Genomic DNA, 24429 nt, shown 5'->3' with positions numbered 1-24429 from the left:
GTCATTTGTTTCATTGAGTCATAGAATTGTTTGAGCTGGGGGGAACCTTTAAAGTCACCTAGTCCAACTCCCCTGCAATGAACAGGGACAACTACAGCTGGATTGAACATCGAAATACTTGTTCATAGGAACTTTAATTCAAACAAAGACTTGAGAAAGAAAATAAATCTCCTACTGTGACTTCCTTGCCTCAGTTATTGTGTTAGATTACCTTGCTGTAATACACTGTAGTTGTTGAATCCATTACCTTGTTCACTTTCTGCCAGATGACAGTAGGTGTTGGATCTCCTGATATGGGAACATCCAATCTCAGTTTGTTCCCAGCCACCACAACAATAGTGTCAGGGGATTGGCCCAGACAGTCCAGGTGGATTTTGGGAGGCTCTTTAAGAAAGGGGGAGAAAAATATGGTTTGAGTGTCGTGTATGAGAAAGGAGGTCAGTACTCATGCCTTACATTAAAAATACATTTTCCTTTGCTGTTGAAAACATATTTAGTTGCATATGAGTAGTGAATGTTGTTCTTACCTTCTCTTGGTACAAAATCAATCTTGACCTCTGGAGGGAAAAAAAAAAAGGGGGGGAGTTAGGAAAAAATAGGTCAGAAAACAGAATTTTTGTACCATTTCCATCTAGCAAGTAATTAAAAAACTATTAATTGCATCATCAGAGTGCTTATTACAGATCAATGTAAATAAACTGCTAAACAGGCTCTTTAAAACAACATACTAATTATAACAAAAATTACAGGGAAAAACAATATAATGCAACAATCTGATGGTAGGACGGTCTTATAGGAAGGAGATTCTTCACATTCCTTCCTGACTGAACCATGATTAGTGCCATCTTTTTATCCCTGTGGAATTCCTGTTGCATCTCCTAAAGTAACTTACCCAAAAACTGAAGCTTGGCAGAAAGGTTGTAAGCAAATCCTTGAGGTATGAAGGAATAGTCGGCCTCATCATCTGGTGTGACGTCTTCAATAGTTAGCTTATGGATCCTGGAAGCATGAAGAAATAGGCGTCACTGCCTTATATTACCTTTCCAGGAAAAACGGGGCTATCTCAGGAGACAAGGTGCAAACCATAAGATATTAACGAACATCACTGTTTCTTCTCCTCTTTCCCTAGCATCAAATCGAGCTACCAGGGCTGTGGACTGCTTTGATTTCAGTATTTGGGTAAACCCATCTCAGCGCAGTGTCTGAGTGGACTTGTCTTCTCAAAGTAAATGCAGAGTCTACTCTAAATAGAGGAAGTGGCTTCTAGTCTTTTTTTCTGGCCCTTTACCCTTAGAAGAGCAGTTCTATCACTGCTGACTTATTTAATTTGATCAAGACTGTAATTACAATGAACTGTGAAAAACAAGGCAAAAATTGATCTTCCATCCCTTTATTAATGAAATTTTGAAACAGAATGCAGGGAGTACCAAGGAAGAATTTACCCTAATGCATAGTATTTATGTATTTTATGAATCTTGCTCTTGATTTCCAGTAAGAGTTAGACTGCTCAGACACTTAGGCACAGAATGGTGCAACTGTATATGTTCTAATGTTTTCACATATAAAGACCACTGTTTTTTGTTTGTTTGTTTGTTTTTCCTGGAAGGTCTTGTAAGTGTTGTATTAATCTGTCTAAACACTACTGCTGATTTTTAAAGTTACTACAAATGTGTTTTCTAAACAGTTCCGATAGCAAGGAAACGTGATATCTAAATGAAAACTGAAAATGAGTTCTGCTGATATACCACTGATACCATAAATATGAAATGTACCAACATGCTTACCAGACAAGTTAGTGACTATATGTTTATTGCATATGAATAGGTTTTAACGTTTTCCTTCTAGTTGTAGCCAGGGTAAAGTCATGTTTTATATTTCTATCCCCCCCTGAGATGATAATTCCTGTGGGTTATAATGTAATACTGAAACTTGTATATGCTTTCTGAAAGACAACGAACCTGCCAATATGGGAGATCTTTATCCTTTCATCTGGCACCACCTCCTTTCCATTTTTCAACCAGATTCCTTTCACGTTTTCATCAGAAACTTCGCACTTGAAGACTGCCTGGTCACGTGCCTTCACTGTCAGGTCTGCAATGCTCTGATAAACTTCCAGCTTTTTCTCTGATTTTGCGAGAATAAGCAATACATACATCAACAAATAAGAATAGCTCTGTTAATGAGTAGCTGATATGGCTCTACTGAGTACAAAAACTAGGGCTCTTTGTGAAAAGGTGAAATATGAAGGGGAATCCACAGCATGAGAGGCCCTAACAGGACTGATAGCTAAGCACCTGTTAGTATCAGTGTCTGATACATCTGGCATGTAGGTCTGAGTTCCCCTTGAAGTCTCTTCTCTATTATCAGACCTTATACAACTGCTGAAGTACTTCCCCTTTCCTCTCCTCTTCCCCTCCCCTCCCACCTCTGGCCATGGTGTGAGGCTTTTCCTGCCCCTCTCCGCTATACTTGAGAAGGTTACCTTCAGTCTGTTTTCGCTTTCCAGCTTCTATAATATTATCTGCACTTACCTTGTACAATTAGTTCAGCAACCGATACCCCACCATTTGTCTTCACTGTGTAGTGTCCACTGTCCTCCTTGGTTGACTCATTAATGATTAGATACTGCTTTTTTCCATCTTTCTTAAATCTGTATTTGAATGTTTCTTCCCGTGTCAGCTCAACTCCATCCTTCTCCCTGCAATCCCAAACAATGTTGAGTCATTTTTCTAAGGATGGAAGAGGTAAGAGTTAGCTCAGTGTTGAAAGTCACAAGATAAATTGAATCTATAAAATTTAAAGTTAGTAATAAAGAGACTATTTCACAAATGCTAGCAGAACCAGAACTGCTAGGGAACAGAATCCTACTAGCTTGACCATTCATGTTTGCTGGTTATTTGATTTCTATTCCAAGAGAGTTCACTCACAGGAAATTTCTTGTTTCGTATTATCCATGTGCTGTAGATACATAACAGTATATTAAATGCTGTAGAAAACATAGCTATGAAGAAACACCTTACTAGCAGTGAAAGTATAACCTTAAAAGCTCTTCTATAAGGTAATAAGGACTTAATTTTTCTAATGTGAATTGTAGTTGTTATAATTTAATCATCTCTGGGCATCAGTAAAAGGAAAAAAAAAAAAAAAAAAAAAAAGGACTTTAAATGATATATTTGAAATTTTTATAGTTCTTTCCACTCAGGGATGCTACCATGTATTTAAGACATTCTAAATAAAGCTTCACGGTGCAGCCTGAGAGGAAATCTAATTATTGTAATTTCCAATCATCATTAAGGGAAACAAGCAGAGAGGATTCGAGCTGTTTAGTCAAGGTCACACAAAAATACATTAGACTTTCTAAAGCTGTCCTGTTCCTAATCCTAAATGACATCAGCTCAAAAAAAATTCTTCAACTTTCTTCTTTTGTAGCATTTTTTTTTTATCGTTACTTGAAAATATTCATAGTACTTGAATACCTCTGCAGTATGTAAAATGTTTTCTTATGCTTTCAGTATAACAAGAAGCTGCTTTCTGTCTTGTGTTGTTGATCTCTTTTTTTGGCTGGCCACTCAGATTAACATGTGCTCATAGGATAGAAAATTGCAGTGCAGGTGCATTACAACACACTGTATCTGATCTCTAAGTAGATGTACACAATCTATGTGTCAGTCTGAAGCAAATCACAGACTGAAGCCTTAAGCAGCTGCACGAATCCTGCAGTTTGTTGTATAGATGTACCTATTGAAACCACCTTTCAAAATATGCAGTTTATCCCTTCCTAACAGTTTTTCAGAGCACAGCTTATTGGAAACTACAGTTGCAGCAGAAAACCATGGCTTTCCAAATCACAGGGCTACAACAATAGTAAAGAAGGTAACATAACATGTTTCATGTGATTGTTATAGGCAGTATGTAGTGTTATGTCAAGATAATATTCTTTGCTTGCTGAGTGGCAAGAGCCTTGAGATCACCTGCATGGTGTTCTCCTGAGCTGATGGTCTTGTGTATGCAGTTAGTTCTGAAGGAAATGCCATACTGTAATGTATAAACCTTTGAACTCTGAGAATGTACTGTAACCCAGAAATTCCACATGCTGCTGTGACAAAAACAGGCACACACACTGGTCAGTGTTTCAAAGATGAATTTTTGATTTAGTTCAGTGGTGTTTTTAATGTGTCTCATTAAAGCTATCTCAGTGCTCTATTCTAGCCCTTTAGAAAGAATGAGATCGCTTGAAATCTTGCCTAAATAATGAAAATAGAATGTTTGCATTGAACAGTGTCCTTAAAGCCCCATGATGAGAATAGTATTTTTATCTTTTGTTTGATTTAGGAGTGCCCTGAAAATAGTGGAATGGTAAAACTATAAACCTTGAAAGGGAGCCTGATTTAAAATATTATACAGATGCAGTATAAAAGGAAAACCTTTTTATATAGTATTATTACGGTCCTTTGGCAACAAGCAGTGAAGCAGTAAGGTTAACTGATAACTAAGGTGTAACAGGAAGATTCTATAGAACAGTGGAAGTGTTGGTTAAAAGACCACCATAAATTACTTACAGTGACAGAGAAACTACGTAATAGTGGGTGCACAGAGATTTATTGCTATTATGACTTTGCTATAGTTTGTTTTCATTGGAGCTCTTTGCTCCAGCATTCAGCCATGAAAAAAAAACAAGTCAAAACTATGTATTTCATTACATCTTTTTCTTCAAGAATTTTACTCCTTCCATTTGAAGTTTAGAAATAACTGCTCTGTAGTATTTTGTAAGAATAACATGAAATCTTTGCAGATGATTGTGAGAACATTCTTTCCTGTTTACTAGAAGAGGCTCATGTGATGAATTCTCTAATCCTTAGTCTGAGGGAAATGCTAGAGGCCTCTTAAATCCTGTGCAAGTCACATATTTCCTTGTTCATGTGCTTGTGACTTCATCTCCTAGGTTTAAAGGAGGCTACAAGAGCTGTAACAGGTTCCTTTAGTTACTGTCTGTTACTTTGCTGAAACTGTTGAGCATTTCCCTGACAGGATGTGGAACTGGAATTCTTTTTCCACACCATGTTTTATGTTTTTCCAGGACTTTTCTTTCTCTAGTCTTTGTTGCCAAAGAGCATTGACTGAGCCTCACGTAAAAATGGTGAAGTGCAGTATAAATGCCTAACTGCTCTGTTTTCTGTTGCTATGCATTGAAGAGTTTCTCTGACCACTTGCTGCATTTCAGGCAGACAGCTGCTCCTTTGCCCTTGTCACACACCAAATGCCCATCCCACTGATAACAGCTCGGCAAGATGTATGGGAGTTGTTCAAAGGCACAGGATCAAAGTGTGGCAGCTGCACTGTGCTCTGAGGGACAGATATGGTTGTCTCCATCTCTTGTGACCAGGCGTCTGTAAACACTTCCTGAACAATAGCGTGTGTGTGCCTGTGCTTGTGGTTTAAATAGTGAAATGCATATGTTGTAACAGCTCTTGGGCTCTATTTAAATTCTCAGTTCCTTCCTTTGGGAGAGAAGATGAGCAAAAGCACTTTTCAGGAATGTAATGGGTGCTGTGGGAACATTTGATAACCATGTGCTTGAAGCTGTTAACAAGCACAAGAGAATTTCATCTGGTAGAGAAATGAAGTGAGAACAGTGTGCATAAGGCCTGGTATGTGAGGACTGCCTGTTGTGCCTGCTTGAGCATTACAAACCTTCCAGCTTCCCCTCAGCTGGAATGTCCAGCCAAGTGGACTCTATGGCCACAATGTTTGTCATCTTAATCCCACTCGCTGCTTACGCATAATGACCGGCTTTGCAGGATCACCACAATGAATATGTTAAAATCAGTCAATGACCTTCCCTCTCTGTGTCAGCAGACTCTGACTTTTTACTGATGTGAAAAAATCTAGTTGCAGCTGAGAAGATCAGCGCTCATCCCAATGTAGATCTGATTAATCTGCGCAGTACTTAGATATTGCTGTCAAACATTTAGGAAACTTAATTAACTGCTTGGTAGAGTCAGTAGCATCCTGTAGGTGCAGAAAAAGAAATTCTAGAGACTATAAAATGTCTACACTTAATTTGTTGCCTGTAACCTTCTGGCCTCTCAATTCTTCTTCAGTGTTTGAAATATAGGATGGTGATAATTTTCTTTTTTTTTTCCCTGAGATCAGTGTTGTAGGATGTCTTTATTCTTTTTATCCCACAGCTCTTCTCCAAAAACACTGATCCTTTTGTTTTTATGTTTGTTTACTGCTTGTTGTAGTTTTATGTTTCTTTCTTTCCTCTTTCCTTACCATTTCACAGTAGCTCCTTCCTCAGACACTTCACACTCAAACTCCACTCTCTCTCCAACCATCACCATTTGATCCTCCAGGGGGTGAGTGATCAGGATTGGGGGTTCTGGAAATGAAGAGACCTTTATTAAAACAGTGTTAGGAGAGACTGAACACCACAGGTAAATCTCAGTCACTCTGCAGGAAGAACCCCTGGCAGAATAAAAAGTGATACCCCCTGTTCTGGATCATGCTATCAGCGTCATCAGATGATCTCTTGATACTTGGTTTGTGAGACAAAATGCAAACACGAGATAATCAGTTTTCATTTATATTTCAAAATTCTAAGCTAGTTATGTTAGTTTTCTGAACTACCTGATCTTCTTTTGAAGACTGAGGTACGTATTTCTCTCGAGTGGAATCATAATTATTAAAGTAAGTTTCTACCCCCTATTGTTGGTAAACATGGATAATTTCCAAATGAGAATTAATGATAATAATTATTGTGCTCTTTCTCTGTGCTTTCTCAGATGCAGCTACTGGGCAAGTCTTTCTTTATTTAACTTTAAGAAAAATCCTTGCTTTAATAGAGCTCAGATTTTGCTCATATATTTGAGAATTTCATTTGAGATTAATGCGCCCAAATGTTAGTGGGGATCTCTTTCTTTTATCTGCAGTAGCTCACCTTTTACAAATAATTCTGTGAAGCTCTTCTCCTCACCTACCACACATTCATAGGCTGCATCATCAGCCAGAGAGCAGTGGTTTATGGTCAATATTCTCTTATTCCCAATGGCCTCAAAAATGTATCTGAAAAAAAGAATGTAAGTGTAATTATCAGAGTGTTTCTCTTCTGGACTCAATTGGTGTCTTCCTCTGCCAGGCAGAGAAGAAAGCTCCACACTTATTCTCATGTCAGTGGCAAGATATGTAAAGACTTAAACCCTGTATCTGTGTCCTAGCACAGTGAATGGAAGCATGAGAAATTTGACAAATCTGACAAATGAGCACAGGGAATTCTGGAGAGCTCTTCATACTAAACTGACACATACAAACTCCTGCGAATGCTGTTGGTATGCTGGTTAGTCTGGATGCTTTTCTAACACAGCCATACAGCAGACGTGACTACTATTAAAATTACTTGTCACTGCTCTAGCACCAAAACACTGGTTTTGCAAACAAGCTACAGTGAAGTATATCCCATATCATACAAAAGTCATTTTGAACTATGGATACACAAACAGAAGAGCATAATCAGAGGACTTACTTGCTAGGTAGGTAGATGTGAGTATCCCATTCCACATGTAGAAATATAGTGCACAGGGAAGAAAAGAAACAGCCATGAGAACAGTAAACTGGCTCCAAGTTTATGTAATATGTAGATTTCTTCACAGCTCCTTATTTTATTTCTCCCTATTTTATTCTCATCTTTCTAAGAATAACTTATTTTTCCACTTTGTCCATGCTGCAGCCCATTTCTTACAATATTTCCTGTACTTCTAGTTTACCTGCCGCTCACTTGGATCTCCTGTCCATTCTTCAGCCATTTCACATCAGCATCTGGATTGGCAACTTCAACCATTAATTTAATCTTTTGCCCTTTGTCCACTTGATAAGCAGGATCCAGTTTCTTGAGGAATGCTAAGATGCATAATGATTTAAAAAAAAATACACATACATTTAAATATATAACCACTATGATTGCATCCTTGTCAGGAAAACAAACATTTATTTCCTTTCCTTTTGTTTAGTATCATCCTAAACCTTCTCCACCTTCTCTACTTTCTGCATCCATGTTTTCATTTTTACAGTTTTCTTTTGTCTGTTCTTGTGCTGTCTGTAGGATGAAAGCGTGCATTATAAGGTAGAATGAGCCAAGTAAAACATTTCAAATAGTTGTAAATATGTATTTCAGCATATTCTAAGGGAAGTTATGGGGAAGTGTGTCTAGGAGGAGGATAAGAATCTTGTCAGTACTAAGGAAAGGCAATTTAACTTATCTGCTTCAGACTTTTAAGACTAATGATTAAAATTAATTAATACTTGATAAGACTAGAAAACTCTCAAGAATCCCAATTGTATTGCGCTTCAAATGTTTTTAAGAAACCTTCCCAATGGAAATTAAGTTGTTTAAATGTATCACTGATGTCTGACATACTGACCAGTTTTTGGGTTGGTTTTGGTTTGTATTCAAGATAGGAGTGAGAGCAGAAGAAACCTGTAGAATGAGGAGGTTCAAAATGCCCAGAGTTTCAGAGCAGAGTAGACCAGAGCCTTGGGCACAGCTCTGATCTTTGCTTATCTATATTTTACATATAAAGACCATGAAACAATTAGAAAAGGAAACTGTATCTCACTCATATTGCTCATGCTTTTCTATCTGGCTGCTGTCCAGTTGATATATGAAGAACTCCCAAACAAGAATATACTGACATATGTATTAGGAAGAAATACAGTTTGCCAACCTGTGCTTTTTTTCTCTTCCTTCTTAATGCGTTTGAGGCGCTTCAGCATCCCACGCAAATCTGTGATACCATACTGAAAAGCAATTTTCTCATATTCAGAAGGAGGAGCTTTCCTCAGGATTTCCCAGACATCAACATCAGGTTGTGAATCACTTTTTCCATCACCTCTGCAAAAAAGGATGAAACCATTTCTTAACAGATAGTCCATATTTACTATATTATCATCAAAATTAAAGAAATTGACTAGTTTTACTTAACCATATTTATTTGTGGTGATTAAAATTCAAATGCTGTCCTGGAGCATTTACTGTCTGATAGCCGAGGCAGGTAGATTTTATTTTCCCCTTAACAGTAGGTAATTGAAACACAAGGAAACTTACTGCTCTATGATGACTGTACACAAAACACACAGCAACGCAGACCGATATCCTGAGAAAGAAGGCGATTGGTTTGTTTCAACAAGAAACAAGCAGCTTTCTCAGGATGTTTTTCCTGTTTGCTAATTCAGTCAGATCATTAAAATACCTTATTATTTAATGCAAAGGCAGTGTTGTGTACTGGCAAATAAGACAATATTTACAGTGGTATTTTATGATTTAACCAGAAAACTGGTGATTACAGAAGAATTAGTGTTTGATTTAGCAAAACCAGCTGAAAATGGGGTTCTCAGATATTGGAAAAAGTTTGGTTTTTTCCCCATTATACTTATTTTATTTAAAAATTCACAAACAGAAAAAGGAGTTGGTGTAACCCATATTATCTTACCGATTTGCAGTGCGCAAGAAACTGCTGAACTCAGGAACGATGAAGAGCAGTGTTCGGAAAGGCATGCAGCATCCCGATAGGCAAGAAAGAGGGCATAATGCATTAATACAAGAGAGCTATGAATGTCATCTTTACCTTTAGCCCAACATGCCTGTTTTTCAGTAGCAGGGAGATGAAGGTGCTTAGCAAAAATTCTGAAATAGCCTTAAGAAAATTCTATTCCCTAGTGACGTGAAATTCCCTCACTCAGTTTGTACTGTTCCATTCTGCGTTCTAAATTACAAGTGTAAGCAGTTCTGCTTGTTCCTAATGATGGCAAATGACCTTACAGGGATGTAAGCAGCTCTAATTTGCTGTCTTCTTGGATCTGTTGCCTACCACTGCTTGATAAACAGAGAATGGATGGAAGTAGTAATGTTTTCTTTACTTCTCATGATCTTCTTGTGGTAGCTGTTTCTGATGTTACCAGGAGCAAGCAGATTCCACTGCAGCAGAGCACACTCATTTAGCAAAGTCATGTACAGCGGTAAACCCCAGCATGCAGACCACTTATGCAGCAGACAGTGTTGAGAAAAGCAGAGAATTATGGAAGGATTATCTGTCTGTTATCCAATGGAGGGTTATTTCTTTCAGGAAAAGAACAGTCCCTTTAGTCTATGAGAAATATTACTACTTAAAAAAGCATGACTGTAGTTAGTCTAGGCCATAGGTGTAACCAAATGTTTCTAACAGTGCTGTGACTGACCAAAATGGTCTTATTTGTAACAAGAATACGATGTTTATTAAAGAACTGCAGTCAGTGCTTAGCATTTCCAGCATTATAGTTCCTGAACAGGAGAAGGGAGACAATAGAAGAGGGTTTCAGCTCACTGAATGAAAGCTGAAGTATGGCATGCAATGTATGTTATCTGTGGAGTGGTTTAGCACTCACTGAGCACTAAGTCCTCACTAGCACTCACTGGGCTGATACCGTATCTGAAGTTTGGACTCCTTGGAATTTTAATTCTTGATTTTTTTTTAATTTTTTTTTTTTTTTTTTTTTAAGGGGAAAAAAAAGGAGGGGAACGAAAGCATAAAGCTAATGGGATATTTGACCTTGTTTTTGTGAAACTAATGTGTCAGTCTGGTTCAGTGGCAGTGGTTGCAATTCTTAGTGAGCTCTCAAGGTGTTCATGAGAAATTTTTTTTAATGAAATTTTACTCTTCTTGTAGTTCGGTTCTTGACAGTTGTTCATATTGACTTGACAAATGTGCATACTGTCAAAAAGCAATGACATGAATAAGGTGTGACTGTGAAGCAAAGGATGTTTTTCTCTGTTAAGAAAGTGCTTATAAAAGTTTGAAGAGTCATGATCACGTTTTTTACTTGAAATCTTATTGCAACTCTGTATGTTCCACATGAAAATGTGTAGGTTTTGTATTTATGTGAACTGAAAACGGTGTTGATTTTTTTATTTTTTTTTTTTCTCTGATCTTAAAACCTCTTCTCAAACTCCTTTATCAAACCTGAAAGCACAGCTGGATATTCATTGCTGTTCAGAGCACTTGTTTAAGCCAGTATATCAAAATGCATACAATTGTTTGCCATCACTCGAGTCAGTGCTGCACAGCAATCCCCTCCCTGTGCCCTGGTTTCAATCAACATGATGTTAATAGTGCACTGAGGATTTGGTTGTTGCTTAGCAGTGGGTGTGTGCCCTGGGGCCCCTCTGTGGGGAAGAGGAGGCACTGCTGGAGGCAGTGGGCAGGAACTGCAGGTTGGACATGGCTGGCTGAATATATCTCACTATTGAAAAGACCTCCTTAATTTTTGCTTTGACTTTTCCATTACTCAGTGTAATCCCATTTTCAAATCTGGCAGTACTGCTTAGTTGCGTGGAAGTGGAAATGAAAGAAATAGAAGTACTTCTAACTCCTAGTATTTACAGTAATTAGAGGAGAAAGCTTATAACTTGCATGTACATAACAAAATGGTGCTAAAAGTTAAATGTTGTCATTTGTGTAGCATTGAACTGGGTTTTCAAAAAGAAAAAAAATAAAATCCATTCTCTGTGTATAGCCAAGGGCTTCACCATCCCAGTATGCCTTCTCACTATTTTGTTTGTTAAAAGGTTATTTTTGATTCCAGAAAGACATAGGCTGTACTCTTTCACTATCAGTAAGAACTAAGTGGTGTATGAAAAGTAACTGAGAATTTGGACTCTCTATGTTTCTCCCACCCTTAAGTTACTCTCCCTGATTTTGGGGATCCTTATCAAGGGTGATCACCTCATAGGTTAGCTATGCACTTAGGAGCATTAAGATGGAGCTTAGTGGATCTGCTGTAAATGGAATATGCAGCTGATATGTTTTAAACATATGTGGAAGGGTTAAAAATAGTTTTGTACATCCCAGAGATGGTTCTTTCCTATCCCATTACTGTCAACTGAATGGACCCTGTCAGCTGTCACCTCCTTCAAGGTCTCTGCTCACTTTCCCATTTAATAGTTCTATGACAGCTGTTCCCTTCCTCTTCCCAGTGACCTCTCCTTGGCCCATGACATCTGTATGTCAACACCAGTTAATTAAATTACAGCGATAGGAGATATATTATAAGAAGCTCTTCCTATTATAGAGGGAATGTGGATTGAGGGCACTTGTAAAAAGGGAGGAACAAAGCGGAAGTGGTGGAAGAACATTCTTCAATTCTTTTTGAATCTGCATAGCTCTTGAAAGTTCCTCAGCATGAGGTCCTTTTACCTGTCCTATTCTAATGAAAAACACTTTCATTCCATGGTAAGTTTGTATGCCTTTCAGTTCTCCTTTAGCATAGGAGCAGTCTTCAGCAAAGTCTGAAGGAGTCACAAATTGCTTCTAAAGCAACTGTGAAGAACAGCCAGAACAGTGAATGCATCAGTGTGCTTAAATTACCAAAATGCTGAATTTTGACCTTTCCTGTAACACACAAAGGGTCACAAACACTGATAGAATGCAGTGACGTTATTTTAGTCTAACAAATATTGAATAGTTAAATAATCAAATTGAACATTGCTGGAAATACTGGTGATATTTGGTACTTTTTAGAGTTCTGTGTTTGCCCAAAAGAAATTAGGAACAAATAATTTTTTTTATGTCGGCCTCCATTCATTCAAAACTTTTAAAAAGAGATGACCAATTTTTCTCTCTCTTTCTATTTTTTGCATGTAGAAGTTAGAACATGTGTACAACTACTATGTTTGAGCTCTCAGTTTTGGTTACTGCAGTTATTCAGAAAGTGTATTTTCCTTACTTTAGAATTACAACAGAAAAAAAAAAAAAGTATTGCACTTTTTGTCTCATACTTCTCTGGGGTTCATGATGAAACAAGAATCTTTGATATCAATATCGAATAAAGAAAGTTTGATTGTTGTAGTTTCTTTTTCTAGCCAACCCCTTTGAGAGTTCTGGTCATGGTGTTACTGCAAAACCAGAATGCACTTCTAGCTGGATATATTACAGAGGTCATATATAATGTGAGGCTTGCTTTGGACAAGTTAGCTATAATGCTATTGAGGCTTTATTACTTTCCAGAGTCATCTTACTTCAGATGTCTGCATGGCTTAATTCTGTATTCTTTGTAAAGTTAGAATGCTTCTCATAAGTAGGGACAGGAACACCTGAACAGAAACTGACCTTCACAAGTTCACTAAGTTATGAACTGTGGAAAGTTATATTGACTATGTATATATGCAAAACATGAGTCTTGTGACAAATATTTATAGAAACTTCATGAGACAGAAATGGAGAGTGACCATGGACAATAATCAGAAAGAAGCATGCCAAAAGTAATGGATGATAATGAGCAATGGAAACTTTACCTGAAATAGAAATAATTATTTTGTAATGGAGAAGTCCGTATATTTGTGGAATAAGTGACTTTAGTAGTATGTTCACTGTACATGTTTAATGATGAGTGTAATAAAACTTGAGAGCATATTTGATTGGCACTAGCATGTAGATCAGGCAGATGACGTGGGATCAACAGGAGCTTCCTATTTTTAATTGCTATAATAACAGGAATTCAAAGCAACAGCTTATTGAGAAAAAATTGTATGTTGAAGTGCTGTTTATATATGCTTGTAAAAGGAAGTGTTGGTGAAGAACAAAGGATGGGAAAATACACTGGTTTGAACTGAATGGCCTACTCTTAGTTTCTACTGACTGTATAAAAGCATTTCTATCTCAGAAATTGGCAGCTGGTAATATTTCACGCTATCTAATTTTTGTCACGTTATACACATAAGATAAAAATGCATGCATTGTTTCAAACTAAATGTTAACTATGTTCAGTGTCAGCCATGCATTTATAATCAAAAGAAGTAGAAATCTTACTCTCTGTTGCCAACAGTGGAATCCAAAACATCCAGATTATGAAGGCGGTAAAAATGCAAGTGGAGAGGTTGTGAAGACAGTTGTGCCAAAGAAGGGTGACAGTAGGAAGGAAAAGTTCACAAAAAGAAAGTGAAAGTAAAAAAGAGACATTAGACTTAAGATCAAAATAGTAACATATGTTGTATAAAATATATACAACATGGAATTTCTCTATATAGTAAATAGGTATGTTGTGTAATACGTAGCTGTACAGTGTAATAACAACAGTAACATTAAATATCTAATAAAAATGCTTCTCTTCCTGGCTCTTTCCTGTCATGTATTGTAAAAACCCAGGACAAGAAGTGTTCTTAGTAAGGCAGCCTTGTATGTATATATATATATATATATATATATATATATATATATATATATATATATATATNTATATATACATATATATATATATTGTAATTTTAGTTTTTGAAGTGCAAAGTGCTGGCGGAAACAAGCCCTTGTCCCAGGCTTTTCTTGGGCAGGGGGGAGGAGGGGACTCCTTTCCTTTTTTTTTTTTCCCTCTATTGTAAGCCCAGCAAAAATGCAGCAAATCCTCAGTGTCAGTGGAAGCTGCTACAATTACCTGTCATCTTTTCTCTAGCCGGAGTTGCTTTAGAAAATCTAAAAGGATTCTAAACTTAGGAAACTTCTGCTTACTCTACATCTGATGTTGTCAGAGTTATTCTGCAGAAGCTGATAATTTTATATCTCTGAAATTAATGAATTTTTACTCACCTCTTTTTGAGTAGGGCACTAAAATTCAACTCTCCAGATTCATCAAGTCCCTCGGTGCTGTGTAGTAACAGAAAAACTTAGTTAGTTTCAGAAATAAATGGAAACAGAGTTTTGAATTTGCTCTGACCTGGCAGATGACTTAATTAGGTGCTTTGCCTGTACTGACCTTCATGCAGGTCTAAGAAATTTACTGATTTTAAGGAGAATTGCACAAGTTATTATTTGGGTGGTCCTACTGATGTAGAATGTGTTTGCTTTCCTAGAGATGTTTCAGAAGCTTTCCTTTTTACTCTCTAGTGCTTTTAGAAAGCTGTAGCTTCAGGAATATGGGTATTGTTTATAGTGTGGGCCTGTACAGAACCAGCATTTCTATAGATGAAAATGACAATTATTTTTCCTATTATACCAACTTTTTAAAAATCATTATTATTTAGTCTCCTTGTGTTTCCAGAGTTCATTGTAAAGAAAAAAGTATCACATCATTTGTGATTGGGAGAGCAAAAGGAAGAATTCTGTCATCTGAATCATGTCGGGCTTTAAATGGCTCAAGAAGTACCATGACATAATGTTGTGATGAACTGATTTATGAGAACAAGAATTTGGCGATGCCATCTACAGCATCCTGATCCCTCTGGTAATAACACCTGATCTTTAATTAATGTATATACAGAAATTACTCTTTCAGCTGAACTTGTGATAGTAGAAATAATGGTGACTCTAATAACACACCGTGCTGATTTCATCAGAAAAAATCAGTGTCTGTAGACATGTAAATAGAATGTAAGGGGAACTTGATACGACATGAGCAAGTATAAAAATACGTAAGAAAATGGCCTCAGCAGATAAAGCATGGGCATTTTACTGGTGATAAAGATAGAAGGGAAGGGAGAGCCAGGTTTTTTGTGCTGTTTGACAATGCAAGGTTGGCAGGAAAAAAAATAACAATTCGCAAATGGTTTCATTTTTAATCACTGCTGTTTTAAATAAGCTGTGAGAACTTTCTATTAAGAAAGTACATTTTTTTTACTTCTGTGATTATTTTCAAGATAGTACAGTAGTAGAAAGGATAATTTTGTTATAACATTCAAGCAAGGAAGTATATTTCTGGCCTCTTTGTTCCCTGCTTTGAGCAGGTTTTCAATGGTTGCAGGCATAAAATATATACAGAAATTGCTGTTATAACACCAGTTTTGAAAAGGCTCCTTGTGATCAAATATTCAGGAATGCCGAATCTAGAGGTGGGAGGGAAATTAGTCATGTTATTCCTTCCAAGATGGTAATTACAATCAGGTTTTCAGGAAAGCCCAGCAATTGATGTTTAGCTTTTCTTAAAGGTATGGCTTTAATAATTGCTTTAGCATGCATAGTTAAGTGTCATCTCAAACTTTTTAAATTGGTGTAGAAGATATCAAGACCAAAAGAGTTAGGATGAGCAATTTGATGATAATTAGGGTGGAGAGTGTGGCAGGAAACAGAGTTTTGTACGCATGTGAGTTGATAAGTTTGGTTAAGAAAATTTTGGTTAGGGTATGATCAGTCTGGAGAGAACGATGTAGAACAGAGGGGCACATCATTTGAAGTTTGTGTGAAGATACAACTTGCCAAACACATGCTGTTTGTTTTTGTTTTTTTTATGAATCTGCCTCTCACTGAAGTATCAAGCTACAGTTTTCAGTATCTTATGCCACTACTTACTATCATATGTTCTAGAGTCCTGTAGTACTAAATACTATAAACAATTATTTATTGGGAAATTGTTTGTAATAGAAAGTGAATCCAGTTCTGTGTTGTTTTTCTTTAATCCTTTTCTTTTCCTGATCAGAGAGAGACAGTTCATTGTTAGGCTTTAATTTGTCTGCTGACACAGTCAGAGACTACCTGAGAAAGGCTGAAGTCATCCGTCTGCCCGCTCCTGCCAGGCTCCTGAGTGAGGGTATCGAACACAGAGCTTCAGATTTCAGTAGTTCTATTTTATACTTGGCTCCCTTCTTAAAGAGGGAGCTAAAAATCTGAGCAGCCTGAAGCTGCTCTCGTACTCACTCCCAAATGATTATGAAATAATTCTTTTAATGCTTCTAGTGAGAAACTCTTGAAAGCCTAATTCCACTGCAGTGAAATGAACACAATGCAGCTGTGCACTGAATGTTCTCTGTGGCATCATTGCAAGGCTGGTCAGCTACTTATAGCTACATTTGACTGTAGATAAGTTTTGCAAACCTTTTTTAGTTTTTTGTGATAGAATGTAAAATCCTATATAAAATCTCACGCAAAAATAGCACTTGTATGGAAAGCTTCAAGCAGTTGCCACAGTTAATTTTTCCCCTATGTTAAAGAACTTGATATCTGTTGGTACGTTAAAAAACTAAAATGGAAACCAACTTGCACAAAGGTAGAAGAAATACTTAGCAATGAAAAAACAGATGTGTTAATGCTAAAATTCATAAAATGTTAGACATTATCAATTCCATAAAAGCATAGAAAGAAGAATGCTTAAGAAAAGCATAATGGTTATGCTAGTACAAGGTCTAAATTATTTAAATGATTCCTAGATGTTATTTAGTATTTTAATAGTAGAAATATTTTAATAGACATCCCCATCTTAGTGCTTGTTGGCAATTAAAAGCTTTGCTTTTAATTAATCTTTGTCTAGGAAAGTAATGAATTCTCCACGGAAATATAATCCAATTTATGCAGATTTCTATTGTACATACTCACGTGCGTCGGAAGGCAGCACGAATATCCATTTCTCCACTTACTGGTGCCTCTAATGTGACAAAGAGTGACAAACAAGACTGGGATGACAAGTCAAATCAATGCAAAAATACAGTGCTATTTACAAAGCCTTTCAGTTTGTCATTTTATTCAGAAGTTTTTACATTGTAAATTGTGATCGGTCTTTTATTGGAAGATTGAAGCAGTGGTTTAAGCACATAACTGTCACTGATTTGCTTTCAACATGCGGTGTTTAATGTGTGGTTTAATTCTGTCTCATGCTCCATAATTGGCTGCAGTATGACAAATTCTCTTCCCTCTTGTTTGTTAATTCCTCTGATGGTAAAGTTTATTTCAGTGCTAGCTTCACAGATCATTTTGAAACTCCAGTGAGAAAACTATTGGAAAACAATTGTCTATTATTATTCACTCCCTGAACGCAAAGGTAAATTCCTGGCAATAAGGTAATGATGGACAGAAACTGCACATAGGATATTGCATAGAATTAACCTGTTTGCTCTGTTCTAATCTCCTGAAATCAGCAAAAAGCCATAGAGCAGTTGGGCTGCTTTGTACCTTGCTGTGTACTGTCTTTAAGAGCATTCCAGTTTTGACTTGAGTGACATCCAAGTTTTCCTTCTAATGCTCTAAACCTCTGCCAACCCATTCCAGTTCTTATCAATAGGCCTATGCAAGTGTAAGCTCTTTAGATCTATTCTTCAGATTATTGTCTAGTTACTGCTTTGTGCCAGAAGGAACTGTTGATGAACAAACAGAAAGGAAAAAAAAATACAAGTAAGAAAGAAGGTGGCAGGAGTTCATCTTACCATTGACTATCAGGTTGAAACTGGAACTGTCAAACTTGTCCTTGGTAGACACCTCACATCTGTACCCTCCTGCAAAAGTCATATTTGCTTCTATGATTTCCATTTCAAATGTGTACACCTAGAACAGAGACCATTGGTACATTTTGCAGGTTAGAAAATGAAATGCTGAGGGAGGGAGAGAGAAAACAGCATTTAAGGCATAAAAGCAAATAGACAAATGATGAAATATTTTCATTTCCTTTTAGAATTACAAATGTCCTGAGTGTGTAACACATTACTGTCATAAAAATTACATATTCCTATTTCAACGAGAGCAGCAAGAGTATGATTGGTATGGGTCATCTGTAAGTGAATGTAATGTTCTATTAGCAAACTATACTGACACACTGGTGTGTGCAGTCATTACATATGGTAACTTCTTGTACATTAGAAACAGCAGTAGAGCTTTCACTACTCAAATACAGCCTCTATCCAAAATATATGAAGTACATTTAAAAATTCAGCAAAATTAGTGCCTCTTTTACTTGTGAACAAGTCTGTCCTGTTCCATCCAGGAGAGGGTGATAGTGCTTCGTTTAGCACATAGGATGAGAAGCCATGGCTCAGGCTCTCTTATGTTCCTCATGTGTATCCCTGGACATTTTTGTGGAAGAAATTGCTTATCTACTTAAATTAGTCTAGAGAAAAGTAAATTCCAACATAAATAGCTGAATGCTTAATCTGTATAGAAATATGACAGATCATGTGTAAATATGCCTGATTTATTTTCTCTCAAATATAATCAGAATTTATTACTTGAGAGGAAGGTAGAACATTATGCATAAGAATACTTTTCCAGTCCTCTATATATTTTTTTCATTTCATCATAGATAAAGTAAATGAAAGAGTCTGGATATAGTGCTTGTCTCATGTCTGCACAGTCAAAGCATAGATGTGCAGGCATAAATATAACAGTGTGTGGAGCCTTGGGTACCTCAGTATTAAAACATTTCTAGATAATTGTATATTTTCCCCACATTAAAATCAATATGTAGAAGGCTGAGAACCTTATGCTACCAGTTGTACCTTATTGTTTCTGTCATAGTTGTCATGCAGCTGGAGATGTTTCCCCACTTTGCTTGCCAGGTCCATCCACTTTCCTTTGAACCATTTCACTGATGGTTTCTTCAGCAGGCTCTCACCTGCAACTACGGCAGTGAAAGTGATGTTTCCACCTTGTAAGGCAAGTAGGATAAAATGAGATTATGAGCAATGTTTTGTTTAGTATATCTTTTAGGTCACTGCAGTAATCCCTTGGTGGAGAGCTAAACAATCAGGCAGCAGATGCAGTCTGCAACCACTTGACTTAGATTTTGTACTCACCAACAGTAACTTCTCCATCCTGAGGACGTGTCACAAAGAGCCCAATAGGATCTACAGGCTCTTCTGGTTTTGTCTCAGCAGGTGGAACTGCATCAAACACAAGAATTAGTAATTAGGACTTCCTGCATCGGCTTCTGTTATGGCCTATACAATAAATTTAAGTCATTTCAAAATGTCTCAGTATATTTCTTCTATCTCTGAGATTAATTGTTCTGTCATCTAATACTAGCATTCTCCTGGTGTCTACCTCACTTACTGCAAGGATTTCCTGTCCTAGTTCTTCCCTTCTGTTAATGTACCACGCTTAAAGTAACAGCAGCAGTTCTTTATTACCTTCTGGGTTTTGGTTGCTTTCTACTGGTGGAGCAGGCAACTCTGAGGCAGGTGGGGCAGGAGAAGCTTCAGCAGGAGCAACTGGCTCACTCTTTTCTGCAAAGGAATATAAACCTAAGTTACAGAATGGTTTCTTTCTGAATAAATCTTCTAAATTTTCTGGAATTTAGAAGATTTGCTGCTAGGAGAAGGTGCCTACTGACAGCTGGATGTTAAGGCTCTTTGCTGAGCTGGGAAAGAACTGATATCTGAACTTCTTAATTTTATGTTCCTGATAGGCAGGAACTTGTCAGCTGGTGATTAGTGCTACTGTTAGCCTCAGTTATAGAAAAAAATAGAAAAGGTAGTGAAAAGTGATGCAGTTTCAGCTTTTCTGAAGACTTTGTTTTTTGTGAGATTTCACTTGATTCTGTGTGTGAATGTGATGCTCTAAACACAGCAGATCTGGTAGTCTGGGAGAAGATCTACACACCATTTGCAATCAGTACAGAGAAAGTATTTTAAAATTCCCTCTATCATTTGCTCCTCTGGAAATTTGTCCCCTCAGTTAAAAGTATCATCTTACACACATTTATGCAAGTTCATTTGGGGAAGTAGAGAAGGTAGAAATACTTGAACATAGAGATATTTGAAGAATGAGCAACTATGACAGAGGAAGGGAGGTAGAATTTTCCTGAACTGATTTAATTGCTGAAATATTTTTCCCCCCAAGGTAGCAAATAAACTTCCAAAGGGCCTTGCTTACCCCTCACTTAAGTCTCATGTGCAGTTTTTGCTGTGTCTTTTCACCAGAGGTATCTGGCAATGTTGTGCCAGAGAATAATTTGAGTGGCTCCTTTGAAACAAAGGGAAGTGGTTGTGTCTGGACAGGTGAGGAGACACTTTCTACAGTTTCGATAATGAAAAGCTAAGTGGTTATTGCTTTTGAAAATAACAATGGCTAATCCAGTTAGTTATTCTTTATGCTTTAATTTTACTAAGGTCTGAAAAACAAGACCGTACCTGAGAGATGCTTTTATAACTTTGATGTGTAACTATTTAGAAAAGGCTGATTTTGAGGCATGAGTATATAACAAATACAGGAAAGTTGTTTCATTTTGGCATCCTGATGTCTTTTACCAATTTCTGTTTGTAAAAGGCATAGATCTTTTAGACCACAATTGCAATTCTAAATTCAGTGACGCTGCTATTTGAGGCTGTCTACATGTAGCACGTTCTGTCTGGAACTAACCTAAAAGACAGTGAGAACAACATAACTAGTATAATATTTACCTTTTTATTTTGTTGGTGAGAAAGGCAGCAAGAACATGCTGTTACACGCTCTGACAACTGTTAAATTGCCCTAATCCATACTAGGATTACCCTTTCTCATAATCTTTCATGCACTGTTGTTGGAACAGGATATCGTGTCTTCTGTTAAGTATTTGTGAGCATCTTTTCGGATGACCAGAAGAACTCACTAACATCATGATATAGTTGCCACTTCTTATTTATTCATTGTAACAAAAGTAAAAGAAAAAAATATAAAAAAGTAAAATTCTAGAAGTGCTGAATGGAGACTAAGAGTTTTAGAGGGAAAGAAAGCTTTTGAAGGTGAACTGTAAAGAAGAACATTGAGATTTTCCTCTGAGATCTCAACTGTGTGGACTTCTGTCATCAGAAGAATGGTGTGCCTTAGCCACAGGAAAGGTTTTCCTTTGCTTAATATTGAGTATGTTTTAAAACCTTACTGAAGCTTCAAATCACGTGGCAAAGCAGATGTCTTGCTGGTAGAGTAATTTTACTTTTTCAAGTTAGTTTTATGGGCCTTATTTATGAATTTTGAACTTGAGCCTGGAAGTACTGACGGAATAGAATTGCTTAGGAAACACTGTACCTGGTTCTTTGACCTTCAGTTCAAATTTGACCTTGGAAGTTCCAGCTATTACAGCGTATGTCACATCGTCTTCTTTTCCTACATTATTGATTGTCAGTGAATGCTTTTTCCCTTCTGCCTTGATAGTATATTTCTCACTGTCAGTAATTTCTGTGCCAGCTCGCTGCCATTTCACCTTGATGCCAGTTTTTTCTGTCTCTGCTTCAAACACAGCTGTGCTTCCGGCTGTCACCTCTGTTGTCTTCGGCTTCTTGGTAAAGGCAGAGGCTAAAAAAAGAGAGAAGGCTCACTAAAATCTGTTTTGCAATTGTGGCGTATCTGGTGTAGTCAGCTGTTGTGGCTGCAACAGCTGTCTCCTTTCTCTCCCATCTGCCCATGCAAGATATAAATTATAGTGCTTTCCACAGAGAAGCTGTGGAATTGTCTCTGTGTTTACTCCATTCTGACTGAGATTTCTCCATATTGTCTATATTTTATCCCAGCTTAATAGTATGAAGTGTTGCTTGCATTGAGATTTAATATATGGAATACACCAAATACAGTAGTAAAGTGCTTTCCTATGTAGTATTTGATGACAACTGGTTTTCTAATGAATTACAAGATGGATGAAAATATTTCTTCTGTTGTAAGGAGCTCTTATGATGCTCATAATGAGAGATAATTGAATTACTAATACACGGGATGAACATGCATGAACCAAATAATGTGTTTTGGCTCATATGCAATTGAAGAACCACAATAGGTGGGAATTTGAAAGCAAGCCGTGTATTGTGATTAAGATACCCATAGTAATTTTTCCAATTGTGGGTTTTGATGAGGTAACTTACTTTACCATTTCCCTTGCAGAGAATTATTAGATTTTCTAAACTTTATTTTGAAACAAACTTTTCATTTTTGTGTTTTCATTTTAATGAATTCTGTTATCTTTTGCAAATTGCCCCTCACTATGCTTAAAAGTACCAATATAAAAATGTTATTTTATACTGTGTAAATACTGGTATTTAATACAAAACAAGTGTATAAAAATACCTGTAACACTCCGATTTGTGCATTAAATGTTTCTTGTGTATAATTAGTCATATTTTTTTATTGACTTACTCTTTGATAACCATGCTTTTATATAATATTATTAATTCTATCATTTTTGGTTATATCTGTTACCTCTGCTGCAAATTACCTGTGGCTCTACTACTTGGACAACAGCAGTAACTTTCCTAAACATCAGAATAATAGTTAGCCTTAAACTTTTGATTTTACTTTATAAAAAAGGAACGTAGCATGGAAGGATATATTCTTAAAGAAGTTGTTCATACTTGTGTTCAAACAGGTGCTTTAGTTAGAATAAATGGTATGTTTCTAATAATACCATCTGCACAAAATCTCTATTCCTGTGCCATATGCCAGACTGCGTAACTTAACTGACCTCAGTAGGGTTACACCTGCAAGAATTTCATCTGATGCTATTTGGGCCGTTGTCATAATACTAGACACTCTTCTGGCATTGCTTTGCAAAGAATTTACTTGATACTTAAGCATCTTTAAAGTGACTTGCAAATAATACCCAAATTTAGGTTGTAATATATTTTTGCTTTCCTTTGTTATGTGAAGTCCTACAATATGTTTTTCTTTCTTTTTCCCCTTCTATTTTCTTTCATTTTCTAATTTCATGAGAAAACAAATCTATTTTGCCCTGAGCCTGTTGCAGCTTCAAATGAGCTCCTTTTGTATTCTGCGTGTGTGTGAAGTTTCCACTGGGAATGGAATATCCCTGCATGCGCTTACTTTATTTCAGGCCTGCAACTGATATAATTGCCCTTAAAAGAATACAGTACTATAAAGATAGTAGTGCTCTGTACTTTAGCATAATACTCAGATGCTTGTTACCAATTGCACATCCTTTGAATAGAGTTCTGCACTTCAGTAAATATTGCCTCACCAGAGTATACCTTGATGCAGTCTGTAACTGTGACTAGATGTGCGAGTGCTATTGTAGGTAGCAACTCAAATGCAAGGAACTGGGAAAATGATTGAAGTTGTCCATGCAGCCACCCAGTGCAGAGCTAAGTGAGCTCTGGGACTCACTCCTGCAACACTCAGGCTAACCACTAGCTGGCTTCTCTCCCTGTGACTAGAGATATGGTGGCAAATTGGCCTTTTCTTCCCTCCGCGTGCTATCACCATCACTGTTCTATTTAAGCACAAAAGAGTCTATAAATATATTAATTACTGAACAGCAGTGTGGCCTGCAAATGTTCCTCTCTCTGAATATTTCAAGACATGCTCACTTAGATGGCTCATGAACAACAACAAAAAAAATTGCTGGACAGAATTATATGCACAGTAAGAAATCCCCACAGCCACAGCGTATCTCTGACTTGGGGAAAATCCAGATACTTAGGTGGAAGTTTACAAGTAATTCTCCCTGTCTTTTTCTTTCTTCCTTTCTTTTCCCTGCCAAAAGTCTAATTGATTTGGATTCCTGCTTGAAATGATTGTGCATATTTCCATTGAAGCATATAACTGGAAAGTACCAAGAACTTCCGTGAGAATAAAGGAAGAACCATTCCTGAGAACCCACATTTTTCAGAGATAAAGGAGACTGTAAGAGCCTTTGTCTTGCACCAGATTTTTAGTGGGTGAATAGCAGTGTCTCTCTGTATATGCACCTCTGTTCCCTTTCATTTTCTGCTGTTATTTGCATGCAGCAGAAAAG

The 24429-nt window shown here is 37.0% G+C and overlaps 1 protein-coding gene across 2 annotated transcripts in view; it reads right to left on the bottom strand.

Annotated features, from left to right (window-relative positions):
* The window catches only part of MYBPC3 (myosin binding protein C3), a 48910-nt gene that overhangs the window by 19357 nt on the left and 5124 nt on the right, over nucleotides 1-24429 (bottom strand). The window contains exons 2-21 of one of the 2 annotated variants that reach the window (XM_015864288.2): nucleotides 21717-21983; nucleotides 19841-19936; nucleotides 19508-19594; nucleotides 19211-19359; nucleotides 18146-18263; nucleotides 17322-17370; nucleotides 16485-16529; nucleotides 14607-14663; nucleotides 13836-13838; nucleotides 9486-9509; nucleotides 8721-8887; nucleotides 7764-7896; nucleotides 7523-7525; nucleotides 6941-7065; nucleotides 6277-6382; nucleotides 2532-2698; nucleotides 1959-2124; nucleotides 893-999; nucleotides 528-557; nucleotides 248-384 (exon numbers count right to left, since the gene is read on the bottom strand). In XM_015864288.2, coding sequence (XP_015719774.1) covers nucleotides 248-384; nucleotides 528-557; nucleotides 893-999; nucleotides 1959-2124; nucleotides 2532-2698; nucleotides 6277-6382; nucleotides 6941-7065; nucleotides 7523-7525; nucleotides 7764-7896; nucleotides 8721-8887; nucleotides 9486-9509; nucleotides 13836-13838; nucleotides 14607-14663; nucleotides 16485-16529; nucleotides 17322-17370; nucleotides 18146-18263; nucleotides 19211-19359; nucleotides 19508-19594; nucleotides 19841-19936; nucleotides 21717-21983 — 2036 coding nt within the window. The remainder of the gene's footprint in view (nucleotides 1-247; nucleotides 385-527; nucleotides 558-892; nucleotides 1000-1958; nucleotides 2125-2531; nucleotides 2699-6276; nucleotides 6383-6940; nucleotides 7066-7522; nucleotides 7526-7763; nucleotides 7897-8720; nucleotides 8888-9485; nucleotides 9510-13835; nucleotides 13839-14606; nucleotides 14664-16484; nucleotides 16530-17321; nucleotides 17371-18145; nucleotides 18264-19210; nucleotides 19360-19507; nucleotides 19595-19840; nucleotides 19937-21716; nucleotides 21984-24429) is intronic. The other variant, XM_015864289.2, reaches the window with a different exon arrangement.

Source organism: Coturnix japonica, chromosome 5, assembly GCF_001577835.2.
Source record: "Coturnix japonica isolate 7356 chromosome 5, Coturnix japonica 2.1, whole genome shotgun sequence".
In the NCBI taxonomy this organism is placed as follows: Eukaryota; Metazoa; Chordata; class Aves; order Galliformes; family Phasianidae; genus Coturnix; species Coturnix japonica.
Note: the sequence above shows the minus strand (reverse complement) of the source record. Positions and strands in the feature narration are given on the sequence as shown.